The 16231-nt window shown below is 38.2% G+C and overlaps 1 protein-coding gene across 3 annotated transcripts in view; it reads left to right on the top strand.

Annotated features, from left to right (window-relative positions):
* Nucleotides 1–16231, top strand: part of LCOR (ligand dependent nuclear receptor corepressor) — a 100830-nt gene that overhangs the window by 62494 nt on the left and 22105 nt on the right. For 2 of the 3 annotated variants that reach the window (XM_067537233.1, XM_067537232.1), the window contains exons 4-6: nt 4642–4774; nt 8524–8811; nt 12663–12756. In XM_067537233.1, the coding sequence (XP_067393334.1) occupies nt 4642–4774; nt 8524–8811; nt 12663–12756 (515 nt within the window). Of the gene's footprint in view, nt 1–747; nt 4613–4641; nt 4775–8523; nt 8812–12662; nt 12757–16231 lie in introns of those variants that run through there. The other variant, XR_010917837.1, reaches the window with a different exon arrangement.

Here is a 16231-nt window from a genome sequence, read left to right on the forward strand (position 1 = left end):
TGGACAATGGGAAATAAGCTCAGGAGAGAGCATTTAGCAAATAAGTCCTCTGAGGAAAGGTTGGGAGCTGAGCCTGTTCCATCTGGCAAGGAGATATTACTGTCCACATATAAAAAAGACAAGGGCTAACTAGTGTCATTAGTTGGTGAGGGCAGAGCAAGACGTGTATGCTGCAATAGGGAAAAGCATGCTACATCTTTTTCCAGATATTTAAACTATAAACATAGTGGGAAAGAGAATAAAATGGTAATAGAAGTTATAGAATCATCTTTTACTGGAAATAGGTTGCTAATGCTAGGCTTTGCCAGGTGCGGTAAAATGAGCTAGATGCAGGGAGATGGAATAGAGCGCCTTATCTACATAGATGATTGTGAAAAATGTAGTGTGGTGCTGTATGTAAACCCAGCAGGTGTGTCACCTCAGACTAGCCATATCCTTGGTGGTTTGTCTGAACTTTACAAGGAAGCTTTAAAAAACCCTTACTACTTGAAGACATTATTTTCACGTAAAGAATTATCTTGCTCCTAAATTAATGATAGCATCACTCCATTTGCTTCCTTAGTGAATAGTCATCATAATTGTTGTGCCTCTGACTGAAGCATGTGTCTTCTTGCTGTAAAGGAACATACACAAAGGAAACCTCTGAAAATGGGTCAAAATCATGCTTTTTGAAGTTGTAGAACCCAAATGGTTTTGATGGGTTTAAAATGTGTTTAAAATTATTACTTATTATTTGTATTATCATAGTGCCTAGGAGCCCCAGTCATGGACCAGGACCTGTTGTGCTAGATGCTGTACAAACACAGGACAAAGAGATGGTTCCTGCCCCAAAGAGCTTACAATCTAAATGTAAGACAAGAGACAGCAGATGGATATAGACAGACAGATGGGGGAGTGCAAGGAAACAATGAGATGATACTGGTCAGCATGATGGCAATGGTACAATGTCCTGTGTGCATCACATGATACTTTATAAATAAAATATGATAGATGTGTGGATTTCACCCTTAAAAATATCCAAGGCACCTGCACTGTCAGTTTGTATATTGTTTCATTGTGATACAATGTGATAAAGACCATTTGAAACCTAATTAGGTAGTTTCTACTGGAATTGTCAATTCAGTTCTGTGGTTATGCTGGGTATCACTAAGTTATTTATACCTAAATAAGAATGAATATGGACATACTGTACTACCATTGATTTTGATTTTTCTAATACTGTTAATAAATGGGATTGAGTATTTTTTGGCCCAGGTCAGCCAGAATGGGTTTGAATTTGGCAACCCATTTACCGTCAATCTCTATATGGTATAAGAAAATAACCTAATTTTATATCATAAAAAATGTTGTCCAGCAAGAGAGGGATTGTTTTAAATCCAGTTAAGACACTCTAGTTAATTGCATTGCTGTGCATCTGAGATCCACAGCAGTTACCTTTCATGGACAGCTCTAAAGACTGCTGGAGTAGTGATTATTCTGTGAATTAAAAAGTAGGGAAATTTGAGCTTTGGAGGGAATATTCTTCGCAATATGTATATGCAAAAATAATGTCTGTTCTTAAACTTATAAATTGAACTAGTATGGAAATGTATAAAGACTGCATTCACACTGGTCATTTTTCTGTTCTCCCTGTACTTAGGAGTGAGGATGCGGGACCCTTTTTTCTGCAAACATTGATCAGATTGCCCTTTAATCTGAAGTTCAGCAGTGTAGGCCACCATGGAATATCCCACTATCTCATTGTGCTTTGCACTGTTCTTTGTCTTTGTGTAAAGCAGTTGTAACTTTAGTAACTTAATGCAACCCAGGAGAGGAAGTTGCTGTAATTACATTACTTGTGTTTGAATTATGTAGATTGCAGTTGTTTTATGACAGTGCATGCTGACACTGATCTTTATTTCCAAGAAATATTTGTTAGACTCTGATGCTTATTTAAGTTAATAGTATTTGATATCACTTGATTGCTTGGAAGAACAAAACCAGGAAAACTCAAGTACCTCATTTTGGTGACTTTTTAGGTTGTTTTTTTTTTTAAAGAGTTATAATCAGTTATTGGGCAAAATGCTGGTTCAGAGTGAAGGAATAAAATCCCCATTAATTTTGAATATCTGATTTGAATCATAATTTTAAATGGGAATCTACTTTCACCACAATTCATGGGAAGTTAGCCACTGGATGCTTTAATGGGAATTAAAGGTAATTAAATCTGTGTGTCAGACTGAGAAACTTCCTCTTAAAGTAAAATGAAAAATCAGCTTCTTTTCTCTGGAGAAAGTGATTAGATACTGCAGTGACCCATTAAGACAAGATTTATTTCTAGAATCCTGCAGAGCTGTGGATATCTGCTTTATATCTGCGGATGCGGATATTCGCTGACCATTTTTGCAGATCACAGATGGATGTGGAACCAGATTTTATATTTAAAGCCCTGCAAATCTGTGGATATCCATGGATCATTTTTGCAGATCACGGATTGGATGTGGATGCAAATTTTGTATCCATGCAGGTCTCTATTTTTGATAGTAGTATTTTTGATTTGTGCAAACAACTTTCCTTAAAAGTGATTGTTGGCTAAGTTTGCTATATCTTACTTTTATCATGATTGAAAAATAATTGACCCTGCATAAGATCATGAAGGTGATGCAGGAGCAGGACCCGGATGCCCCACCCAGGGAGAACTTATTACCTGCACCTCGGTTCACAGTAAAGGTCGGAAGGTTTTCTTTACATGTTGCAGTTTTCTCTTGATAAATACTGTATTGCGCTTTGTAATGCAGATAACACTTGCAAGAAAAGAACATAAATCTGTTCTGTAAACAGATTTACTTGGTATTTAAGAAGATTTCACCTGAAGAATAAATTTTACAAAAAGTGATACATGCCAAGCTTATTTTTCCATGTGCATTTTTTGTTGTGTTTGTAGTGGAATTATTTTAAAAATGTTTAGATAAATGGGTATTATGGAATGTGTATTTGTGGTCATGTTTATGTATATAATGCCAGTAGTATGCCCAGAGCTCTGATGGTACGCTCCGTAGCAATTTGGTTATAGTTAGGCAGACACATTTTTAGCATGTGTTCTAGAAGAGACTTTATTGCAAGAGATAGTATCTTCTCTTATGGGGGCTGACAGATTGGAGGTCATGCCTGGAATCTCTCCAGTTACAAACACACACTTACCTGGTGACTTTCAAAGGCTCTCATAAGGGGACAAATAGTATAACTTTGTGGAAAATGTCTCTCTCTACCTGTATATAGCCCCTCTCACAATGTGCACCTCTCGTTCCTTGGGATGGTACCCATTACTTCTTTATTTTGTATATTCTGTCTGGAATAGTGATCCCCTCACCTGTGCTGGAAGAGATTTCTGCATGTTGGACTGCAAAACCCTACACTCAAATGCCATCCGTGGTATAGAGTCCACAACGTTTTGTATTGCCCTCTGTGTATGGTCTATATTACTGTGCTCTGCCTATCAATCCTCTATAGGCTGGCTATTCAACAGGGCTCCATTAAATTTCCTAATGTTGCTGAGAGATGACACACTCCAGATGCAGGCCAGTTACCAACTTTTCCACATCCACTGTGATCCTATGGGTCACAACTTTTCTCCCCCACACTGCAGATACCCTCCCCACCATGACAGTTTGAACCCGTAATCCCCTTGCACATGACAGAGGCCAGAAGGCTGGATATAGTCTAGATACTGTGGTGGCTGGTGCTACAAAAATGCCAAAGAAAAGGTCTGTGATTGTACAACTACAACTCTAATTCATATACATAAGGAACATTGACATTTTTTCCAAAGTGTCAGCTCACGGGGTTATTTTACTATACGGGGAGTATAAACTAAGTGAAAAAGGCATAGCTAAGGAACTTATTGGACTCCTAACTGAATTTTAACTTTTCCAGAATTTTAACGTTAAGTTTTTTAACTACAGTTTTCTAAATTAAAAAAAAAAAATTGTAGTGACACATGCACACTCCTACCTCTCTATTCTAATGAAGCTTTTTATTTTGATATGTTCTTTAAACAAACCAGTTGCTCTCAGTTGAGTTGTAAGAGGGATTTCAAGGACTTGTGATTCTTCTGTTCATTCCAGTTTTATGGCAATTCTGTATCTACAAGATTATACTCCATTTAAAAGTTGGTGTTACAACAGACAGTACTCAGTTCATGCTCAGTATGCCGGGAAGCTTATGCAAAAGAGGGGATGGGATGGGAATTATTTTTTGTGTATTCTGTCTTCTTATATTTCATATACTGTAGAACTAAAAGTTCTCGATGAAGATTAGGTGTTTGAAGCCAGTTTCTTGATCTAATGCAAGATGAAATATTCAGCCTTTTCTCCTTCCTTGGTAGGTCTCATTTCCTCTACTGCTGTTATACTGGAAAAAGCACCAATGACCCTCTTTTGTTTTATATTTAATATTTTGACCTTTCCAACATACTGCATTTCATGAATTTTGTTGTTGTTGCTGTGACTTAAAGTTTAAACGTTAATTATCAAGATGGGTCTATTGGGTAGGCAGTCATTGCATAACTAAAAGATGTTGTCAAAAACCCTCTTTTTATAATGGTGCTGGTATTAAAGAGTGCTTGATAGCTGAGAGTGGTTGTTAAAACATTTTTTTTTTCAGGAACACCTACTCAGTCTGGATGAGCCAGCTTCAGAAGTTGGGCGAGAAGCTCTACGTAGACAAGAGCAAGCAAAAATCATTCGGTTTGAGAGGCAAGCAGAAGAGTTCCTCAATGCAGTCTTTTACAGAAAAGGTTGGTCTTTGTGAAAGAATGGCACCTCTAACCTACCCCTTTGCATGCAATACTGGTGTCTCAAAGATGGGCTATTGGAGTTTTGAATATTTATTCAGTGTTTTCAGTTACTCGACTCCTTTAATGTATTTCGTTTTAGAAAGGAGTAAAGAGAAAACTGTCTCCTCTCTGAGGGGGCTGGGAGAGGCACCTATTATAAACCTTGAAACCCCCTTGCAGGAGCACTGGGTTATTTTTGTGTGTTGGTTTGCGTTTCGAGGGAATGGTGTTCAATATTTGCCCAGCAGAATGGGCCTTCTGGTGATTGGGGAGTGTGATGGAAAAGAAGAAGTCCTAGGATCTCTTCTGGTGCAGTCTCAGTCCTGCACTCAGCATTGTTAAAGCAGTGGTTCTCTAACTATGGTGACGTTCCCAGTGATCTACAGTATTAAATACTTTGCGAACCCCTACATCTGACCTGTAGTTCCCTGATGCTGAATTGCCAAGTCCTGGCAACAGTTAGATTAGCAGAGAGGCTGCTCTAACTTACAGCACTGCCATAAAGTCCCAAGGGACTTCCATGCTCGTGGAGGGTAGGTGTGGCAGAGCTCTGGAGCGCCTGTACTCCCCTATGCTGTCAACTTGTAGCTCAAACACACTGGAGAATGTAGCCCATTGTCTGTCTTGGTCTGTGTTTTGTGAGTGTGCTTGGTTGGTTCAGCTAAAAAACAGTAACTGCATGCTTCCCAACAGGTATTGTAAATTAATCCTACTTCTTTCCCCCCTGCATTCTGTCTCTGGCACTCAGACTCTCTGGAATGCTCTATCAAATACTCATGAAAATCCGGTAGTTGGCATAGCCATCAGTTGTCCGTTCTCTTTACCTCCTGGCAAAGTAGGACCTCCTTCTGTTGGTTTCGTGTGAGACGATACCATTTTTGGTATTACTTTACAGACTTTTAATTTAAAAAAAGTAGATGAAGTCAGGATATTAGGGTTTCATAGCTCATAGGCTATGCTTAAGGCCATTTATGAAGTCCACCATTTTTCTTTCTATTTGAGACATTTCTAAGTTTTTGTTAGATGTGTACTTTTTTAAGTTTAAAATAATAAATAAATAAATAAATTCTAATTATTAACCAATGGTACCTAAAGAGAATTGTCCATTTGGCTTCAAGTGACACTGTAGCTTCATCAGCAAGATTTCTGCTACTTGCTCTTATGTTCAGCTTTATTCTTCTTTAGTGTTTAAATTGGATAATTGTTTGTAAAATGCTTTGAACATATAAAGGGCTATAGAGGTGCTGCATATTTTATTTGTATTTATCATTTATATTTAGTAGTTTTGTGCTCTTCTGTCCTGAAAAAATCTAATTCTCTATCATGAGTTAATGAGATTATCTTGAGCCCCTCAATCTTGGAAGGCATATGACAGTCACTGAGCCTTTAAAGCTGCAGGTTGCAATAATGTATGACGGCAGTTGTATGTTCAGTGTCTTCTCTCCTTATCCGGAAATGTTAATAGGCTACAGCTTATAGATGGACCAATGTTGTGGGTACCCTATACATGTATTTAATCCACTTTATCGGGAATTTCCCCAGGCAGCTTTAATGTTTTTGAAGAGTTCTGCATCCTGCCATGTATATCTTGGGTGATGTGTCAAAATATTTGCAGGCTGTGCCTGGGTCTGAGATCTGGGCTTCAAGAAATTTGATTCTTTTTACTCCTTTTGGACCTATCTTGCACATCCTTCAACAGGCCTTAATAAAGGCTTGAGGAAAAGGAAGATCTCACCGTAGGTGAAAAGAGCCTTTGTGTCCTCTGTGTTACAATATAAGCCTCAAAAATTGTTCTTGTTTTTTTCCTGCATATTATGTACCTAAAATCTTAGATACAATTTGGACCAAGATAAACTCTTGGTATTCCCTGCCCTTATCAGCAAAACTTCCATGAAGGGCTAATGTAATGTACAGCAATACATTAAACATTTACATAAACCTTTCTGAAGTTTACGACTATTATACCAGTATAAGATTCCAAGCTGTGATTATATAGTGAACTTCACTTCACAGGGAGTAAGATGTTGTTGGCATTATTTAGGGTTAGATTGTGGCTTGCTTTATGCTCCTTTGCAGAGCAGTAATTGGGTTTAAGGTCTCATATCTGCCCTTGGGCAGTGCATCTATTTGTGGATCCTTACTCAGGGCTTGTGGTAAGTCCACGTTCAAGCCAACATACAGCTCCATAGATGTTCATGGCTTTTTACAGACAAGAAAAATGGCAAGTTCTTGCTCCATTAATCTTTTATAGTTAATGCAAAAGATGACAAAAAAGGTAGTGGAAAAGCAAAATGTGCTGCATATTTCAAAGGAATACATTAACAAAAATACATTTAAAATTTAAAAATGTATTTTAAAAAAATGTTTAAATACATTTAATGTTTTAAATGTGTTTTTAAAATTTTTTTAAAATGTTTAAAAATGTATTTAAAATGCATTTTTAAAGTTGTTTTGTTTTTGCTTCATTTGAAGATGTGCTGCATATTTCAAGGAATACACTGTAGTAAGCTTTGCTTTTCCACTACCTTTTTTGTCATCATTTGTTCTAGAATTAAAACATTTTAACGAGGCAGACAGCTAAAACAAATTGCAGCTATTAAGGGCAAATGATCACTTACTGGTTTGTTTTTGCTTCATTTTAAGATTCATTACATTTGATACAAGTAGCCCTTTTTGAAGTTTTAAAAATTTGGTTTTCTATTGCACAGACTTTTCTGAACATTACATATGATGAGGTAATGAAAATCAAGTCTTAAAAGCTTCAGAAATCACCGGGAGTACTTGTTCTGTGGCCAAATTAAACAAGAAGGTGTCTGCAAACTGGGGTAGCAGGACTTCTTAGTTTCTGTGTTGCAGTAGTTTTGGATCTGCTGCCTGTCCGCAAAGCATTACTAATATAAAACATATATAAAACAATTTTAAAATGTATTTGTATTTTAAAACACCCCAAACAGAATTGGGGCTATGTTGTGATATTCACCGTACAAACACAAATGTTTTTAATACAAATAAATAAAATTTGCTCCCTATTTTTCTCATAACACATCCTTTATTAGTTGCTTAGCAACTATTTTAAAAATAGTATTTAGTTTTTATTCAGCACCTTTCATATTTTGGGTATCCAGAGCACTTCACTGAGTAGTGAACCTGGTGCTACAGTGAGTGTGTAGGCAAAAATGGGGTAGGAAGGCATGGAAAGGATTCTAGAACTTCTTCTGGCATCTTAAATGGAATTACTTTGGAGACTGTGGATCAGAGATACAAGGTCCCAGTCCTGGGTTGTTTGTTGGATACCACTGTGCTTTTGAGGAAGTACTACGGCAGGTAAATTACGCCACTCTTCCACTCTAAGCCTGTTTCTGTTTTTTGTAACAAACTTCTGTTTAAAATTATTACTGTACATTTTCATTCGTGGGTTTGGTTCTTTACCTACCTCCAACCCCCCTCTAAGGTCCATTGGGATTTATTTATTTATTTATTTATTTAAAAGTTCAGGAAATATTACTTAAATCTTGTAGGAATTCTATGATATTGAAGGGTTGTGTTATAAATAACACTTTGTTATTTAGGTATCTTAAGAATAAGTTGCATCTCCTTGAAGAAAGTATTGCATCTTTATGAAAATTTAGAGAATGAAATTTAATGTCTTGATTTAAAAGTTTTACTTGTAAAATTCTTCCTTTAAAAAAAAATATCTCTAATGTTTACAGACAGTTCGGGGGTCTCTGACCCCAATATTCCCCTAGTGGCCCGAGAGATCATGCAGCGAATGATCCGACAGTTTGCTGCTGAATATACCTCAAAAAATAGCTCTACTCAGGACTCCAGCAAGCCCAATAGCACAAAGAACCAAAGCCTGCTGAAAGCATCTCTGGTCACCTCCTCTCCCACGGCTGCAACTGCTCAGAACCCTGTGCTCAGCAAACTTCTCATGGCTGACCAAGACTCGCCTCTGGACCTTACTGTCAGAAAATCTCAGTCAGAACCTAGTGAACAAGGTATGACTATTACCAAAAGTATCTTGCATTCAGTTGCAATACACTTGAGGCATTCTTGGCACTAAACGATGAAGAAATAGAAGTGTAAACTGTTAAATGAAACACAGGATGGAAAAGTTGTAGACATCATAATGCAGTGTATAATGTAGTGGCTGACTGGGTGTGATGAGTGGGAGAAGGAAACTGCTGAAAAAGTGTAGCTTATAAAAATCTATGTGTCTCTAACACAGGAAGAGGGATTGACATGGCTCCAGGCTGGCTGTAACGACAAGCATACTGCTACAATTGAGAGCTATGCTATGAACATGTGTAGTGTATTGTTTATGTACCTGCTGATAAGTAAGGCAAGATCAGATAGTTAGGAAGCTTTATGTATAATGTGATCCTATTTTATTTGGTCCAAATCTTAGTCCCGAGTCACATTTGGCTTGGATTAGAAACAGTATTTTTTGAAATGTTAGTTACTCTATGGCAAATTGCTTGGCGAATGCAGGATAAAAATTGGAGCCCCTGAATTATACAATGGTTTCCTTGTTTACGTATATAGCAGAAGTTTATTTTTGTACATAAAAATACTTTGCAGAGTACATACTGAATATCTTCTATAGTGCAGTGCTTGTTTTAAATAGATAACCTTGCTTTCTGTCACACTGCTTTTAAAGAACAAATTCTCTGAACAGCATTATAGCCACTGAACATTTTGTCTCTTCTTTCCTGAAACTGTATTGAATAGAGGGGATCATTGTGTCTGAATACAGAGAGCTTTTAACAGGACTGATAGGATTCACATTAACTCTTTGAACTTCATGAGAATGTGTTAATAAAAGGTGCCTGAAATGATCCCATGAAAAATAGGGTAGGCCTGTGTACCCAGTAATGGGAAAGATTATTTTGAAAATCACTGACTTATATATATACCTGCTAAAAAAGGATTAAATTTTTAAAGCCTTTAGCTATTTTTATGTACAGTTAATTATGGATACTGCAAACATCTTTCTGATACTCAGTGTGAGAGACACATTTATGGAGCTTTTAGGAAGAAGGTTAGTTCTGTGTGGTTACAGAAAACCAAAACCAAAACACATCCTGGAAGCAGTGTCATGAACAAATATCATGAATGTCACTTACTGTAAAAGCTCATGTCACTTCTTCAGATGAACATGTTAGCAGAAAGCTGCTCTAATGAAGATTGTGGTGGTACCCATGCATTGTATTACCAGGGGAGGGAAAAAAGACTTACAAGGTTGTAATTTAGCCAACAGAAATTTGCTCTGAGCTAAAATTCGATATAAAAATTTAAATCCCATGAATGGATCTTGCAAAATTATAGAGAAATGAGTTAAACTATTCAGGTCATTACAAGGTCCATTTTCCTCCCAGTCTCTCTCCTAAAAGGCCTTTACAGAGGGTTTTTGCCTTAGCTCCTTTAATTACAGACGTGTGCGCTGAAAAACAAAGCATTTATTGATGGGTTGTTTGGAAAATGGATTAATTGCTTTTGTTGTTTTTATATGCCAAGATAAAGAAAAGCTTCAAGTGAATTTATAAATTACCATAATATGTTTATTGTGTGTATGCATGTCATAAATTCATAATGATTTGCAATTATCCATATAAGTATGCATTATAGTTTACACTGATACATGACAATGAAGGTGGCAAAAAGCTCTGTCATAATGATCTATTTAACACTCTCTTGGAGCAGTTCCAGTGGTGCCATTTTGGTACATCTTTGTTTTGAAGGTGTATTGGAGGAAATTAGACTATTCATAGCTATCCCCCTGTGGATGAAGAAGGGGAGCACTCTGCAGGATCCCCCTTGCCCTTAAAGGCTCCTCTTGTCACGATGACCCTCCTGACAGAGGAGGGGTGGACGTGGCTTCCTTTAAAGCAGTCATGTTCCTTAGGGTCTGACTACACCAGTGGTTCTCAAACTTTTTCTGATGGTGACCCCTTTCACACAGCAAGCCTCAGAGTACAACCTCTCTTCTCAATTAAAAATGTATTTTTTATATTTAACGTTATTTTAAATGCTGAATTTATAACCATTTTGTTTTCAATTAAGACTAAAACATATTTTTATTGAATTACTGTTATAAACAGCAAAGTTATGTTTTTAAATAGTTACTGTTTAATTCTGAAACAGTTTGTCAATATCTTTGTCAAGAAACTTTGTCAGTATCACTTTTCACAGCAGACTTAGTGCCTCATTGTCACTCTTAGGTCTGTGCTGCTGCTGCTTGCTGCTGCGGGTGGCATTGCCCTCAGAACTGGGTGGTTCATGACACGTACATAATAACTTCGCGACACTTTGAGGGATTGTGACCACCAGTTTGAGAACCCCTGGACTATACTTACAACACTAGCCTGGTGCATCTGCAGTGTTGTAGCTGTGCTGTTGTAGCACTACAGTGTAGACACTACTTACACCGATGGGAGGGGCTCTCCCATCGTCACTGGGAATCCAATTCCCCAAGAGGTGGTAGCTAAGTCACCAAAAGAATTCTTCCATCAACCTAGCACTGTCTCCACTGAGAGGTTTGGTCAGTATAGTTATGGCTCTTAGGGTTATGGATTTATCACACCCTGAGAAACATAGCTATGCTGGTGTAAATTCCCAGTGTAGCCAGCCCTTAGTGGATTTGCTTGAGAAGGGAATGCTACTTCACTGCACGATAGTACTTCTATGTGTCTGGGTGTTGCTTCACTTAAAACTAGAAGTCTGTTTACTTCTGTTTGGATTCTGTTATATTTCCAAACTCAGTGTGTGGAACAATGTGCTGGAAGAGGTTGGTTTGGAAAACAAAACAAAATAACCATGTGTCACATGGGAGGTTTGAGTCAACCTGAGAACTCCCCTGCATTTTAATATATGATCATGGACATAAGAATTTATGGTACTTAAGCAAGACATAGCACGGGCAAGTAGCTCTGGTTATTCTCCTCCTTTGCCTTGCCCATAATTCCCATGTTTGAGTTGCCCATAATTTCAGGCATCTGTGTCCAAAAAAATCGCTTTTATTACAAATGGCCATAGTCTCCCATTGTTTCCAATGGGATTGAAGACAGGCTTTCCTTAGCAAAGATGGCTTCCCCAATTCTCTGTGGTGTGGAAACTGGCCAGGAAACTTTGAGATACTAGCAAATGTGTATGTGAAGTTGGGGAACAGAGAGGGAGATTGAATGGGGGAGAGAGGAGAATATTAAGGGGGGCATGTGAGTGGAAAGGATGGAGAATGTGGGTGTAGAAGGAAACTGTTCTGGGGCATGGAGCATGAGGAGGGAGGTGAAGAGTGATGAGGTGAAGAGGAAAGGTTGACAACTTTACCACTCGGACACTTCATCAGGGAGTAAAAGAGAAAAGTCAAGTTGCATTCCTAGCAGAGGGACCGGAAGCTTACATTTTTGGGTGTTCATCTGAGATTGAATTTCCAACCTGAAATTATCCCATGGAAATTCCCCCATGGGTTCAGAAATCCAGTCAGACCAAAAATTGAAGAATTTTTAACCTAGTATTTTAAAGCCAATCTTCATGATACTTTGGGAGTTTTGTTCTTGATTTTGGAGCCTTTCATGTTTGGCATGCATCTAACTGTTAGCATTACCTGGGGCTCCAGTCCTTTTCCTCTGCTAGCAAGGAGAAGTCAATTATGCCAAACTCTGCCAACCTATGTGGTGACTTTGCAATGAGGCCATGTGTAACCAAATTGGAAAGTGACTCCAGTGATGAAAAGCCAGTATGTTAAGCCATTTACCGTCTAGTTCCCCAATGTGTTTATTGTACCCAAGAGAAATCACAGCTGCTCTTGTTTCTTCACCTCCTCACTCAAGTGATTCTTATGTCTCTGCAGACGGAGTGCTTGATCTGTCCACTAAGAAAAGTCCTTGTGCCGGCAGCACCTCTCTGAGCCATTCTCCAGGCTGCTCCAGTACTGCGGGGAATGGGTAAGGGAAAATCATTTACTATCATTTTTAAAATAATTGATTTTTAGTTGATTTAGCATACATTTATACCAATTGCCTCGAGATAACTGCTGCTGATTAATTTTGGTTTTAACCTTTTGGAGTAATGAGTATTTTATTTTGGGCCTTTTGCAAAAAATACCTTCTTCCCACCTGCCAAATAAAAGCTGATTGTAAACCAGGCCTGGCTTTTTTTAAAAAAAAATTAATTTTAGAATTCAGTACTGCTTGTTTTTTGGCCAATTTCATATTGGCCCTCACCTCCTTGTTGGGTTCAGTGGCTAGCAACATAAGTGTAGGTTCAAACTCACTCTTCCCTTAAACTATGAAGACTCTACTTCTTTGCAGTATAACTTAGGGATTGGCGCTTTTAACACAGCAAACTAGAAAGTTTATTTTTGGGGTAAAAGTTTTTTGGATGGTGAACGAGCTCGATTTTATTAGACAGGATTTACTGCACATTTTTTGTTACTTTCTTCTAGCGCAGATTGCTGTCACAGCACTAAAAATGTTTAGCAGTTCAGAAAACAAATCATGGCTTGTTAGAGCTATAGTTGATACATGTTATGGAGAAGTAATTTGTTACTGCCTTATAGCATTCGAGAGAGAAGGTAGGTTAGGTAATATCTTTTATTGAACAAACTTCAGTTGGTAAAAGAGATGCTTTTGAGTTACAAAAGAGCTTTTCTTCAGGGGCTTTGGGAAAGGTACAAAGTCCCAGTTAAATACAAGGAGGAACAGATAGTTTAGCATAAGTAGCTAACATATATTCTCAGAGACCATTCGAGGTGAAGTGGCCTGTTAACACCTCTGCAGTCAGGACAAAAAAGGAGGGATGGGAAGGTTAGTGGGTTAAAGATTGTTGTAATAAACCATAAATCCAGCATCTATTAAAACCATGATTTTTAGTGTCTAGAAAAGTATGAATTTAAGCTCCCAGGCTCATCTTTTGAAGATGTTGTATAGGTTTCCTCTGAGGATGAGGACTAGAGAGCTCTGATCGTTTTATGAAAGTGTTTGCCAACAGGTGATAGGGTGTTTCTGTGTGAGTTCATTAGAGAGTATAGTGATTGTCTGGTTTCACCCACATAGTTGTTGGGGCAGTTAGTGTTGTTGGGGGTACTGATCATCAAAGCAGTGGAGATGTGTCTGCGGGTGTTTCATCTGTTGTTGTGGCAGGGTGTGGTGCTGCTTTGAAAAGTTGGTGTGTCCTGGTCTGTGGGGACCGGAGCTTGCTTCTGATGTTGAGTTTTGGCGAGGTTGTGGGTGATGTTTGAAGGCCAGAAGAGCGTATTTGGGAAAGATTTCTCTCAGGGTGTGGTCCCCATCGAGTATGAGTTGTAATTGTTGAATGGGCCACTTGACCTTGGATGGTCTCAGAATATGTGTTAAATAGTTACATTAAACAATCTATTCCACCTTGTGTTTAGCTGTGGTACTCTGAGTACCTTTCCCAGACCTGAAGAAGAGCTCTCTGTAGCTTAACAGCTTGTCTCTTTCCACAACAGAAATTTGTCCGATAAAAACTATTACCTCACCCACCTGGTCTCACTAAACCTGAGACCAGCAGTGCAAACAATTACAGCATTAGCACAGCTTAAATGAGGACGTACCAAATAGTCAGTTTAAACAGCACTCTTGCCGAAATTAGTTCCGGGTGTCAGAGAATATTTGATCAGCAAATCTAGTTTTAAACTCCAGGTTTCTCATGATTATGACTGTGTGTGGCCAGTGACACTGTATGCTCAGATAGGAACCCAGGCACTTGCATTGGGTGGTAGGCTGGGAGTCAAAGGAATTCAGGGTGTTTACACTGGGATTTTGCCTCGAGAACTTGCCATAAGCAGGGGACACTTCCATAGTGGACTATAGAAATAAGTATTGTAGCCAATTTGCCTACAGAATACTTAATTGTTGGATTTAGCTTTATGAAAGTTGCTGGATTTTTAATTACTAAAAAAACTAGTACTGGCAGCCATCGACTTGACTAACTTCCTAAACTATATCTTTGGATAAAGATTGCATTTACAGTGTTTCCTCTCAAAGACTTATTACTAGGTATTAAAAGAAATAATCTCAAGTACTTGCTGGTATAGTTCCCCACTTACCACATCAGTAGTTTTAAGCTTTTTTGCTAACTCTAAAATAATTCTTCCCCAGCAACTTGTCTAGTTCAATTCAGAAAAGATTATTTCCATCTCTTTTCTCCTATTTTGAAGTCATCAGAAGCCACCATGGCTCTGTACTGCCTGCTTCTGTCTTGGTGCGTCAAAGGGTGGCCAAAATACAGCATGTGGAGACTATAGACTCCAGCCTCCAAAGCTATGTCCTGATCAGAGCTGTTGGAATCAAGAAGCATTGCATACTAGCACTTCTAGTTTCCTGCACGTTTGTGTTGCAAATGACGGTGTCTGCAGTCTGCTCTGTTTAGTGCAAATTAGCTCTGTCTCCTAGCAAGCTGCCAATGGAACCATTTGGGGCACCCTGCTCTGGAGTGGTTTACTAGTTCATTGCTGTGGAGCCAGCAGGGAGCACACGCTGTTTATCCGAAAGTCCATCAGAAATAGTAGCTGTATCTGATTCAATTCTGTGAGAGTGATGGATTTTATTCAGAATCCACGGGGACTCTTCTTACCCGATCATAATTTTTAAGACGTCAGATTCTGGAGGGAGATTAGCGGTGTACCTTTTAAACACCATGTGGGTTACAAATGTCTGCTAAAAGGGCATAACATCTTTATGATCTTTAGAGGAAGGACAATCTAACTGCAACGTTCCAAAAGTATTAGTGCAGCTTTTTGATAGAATTTTCCTATCCTTGAATAAGCCATTCCTGCTCTGAAACTGGATGGCTTCACGCCACGTTAATGTCCCAGAGCTTCAAAATGTACTTGCTTCCTCCTGATATGCTTTTCCAGTCTCTTCTTTCTTCTAATATCTTTCTTGAATATGGAAAGGTTTCAGGGCTTGTGTGTTTGTTTAGCTACTTTATTGTGGGCCATTATAATTAGTATACGGTGTACTAAAAATGGCCTTAAATAAGCATTTAAATGAGTGAAAAATGAGTGATTTACTTGCTACAGGAATGCTCTTTGAAAAAAGCATTTAAAACAAAAATGAATGTTTGATTTAATATTCTAAATTAATACTTTTATATTTAAAAAAAACCCACTGATTTTTCCTATTACTAATCCCTGATCTGAACTAAAATTTGTAGAGCTTGAACCTGAATAACTGTTCTGGAGGTAAGAAAAGACCGTTTCTTCTAGCCTTGATGTATATCAAACAGAGAATCAGGGACATGTATTTATGCAGCTAGTTGTATTTAAAAGGAAGCGGTGTGGTAAGTCTGGTGTAATGCAGTGTTTTCCTTTGTGATCTGCAATATCCCAGTTCTTACATTTAGTGTTTAATGCAAGTTAAGCAAATGCCTTGGAGTTCTGCTAAGCGTTTTTAC

Source organism: Emydura macquarii, unplaced genomic scaffold, assembly GCF_026122565.2.
Source record: "Emydura macquarii macquarii isolate MOO-44397 ecotype Brisbane River unplaced genomic scaffold, CSIRO-AGI_Emac_v2 contig_3692, whole genome shotgun sequence".
In the NCBI taxonomy this organism is placed as follows: domain Eukaryota; kingdom Metazoa; phylum Chordata; order Testudines; family Chelidae; genus Emydura; species Emydura macquarii.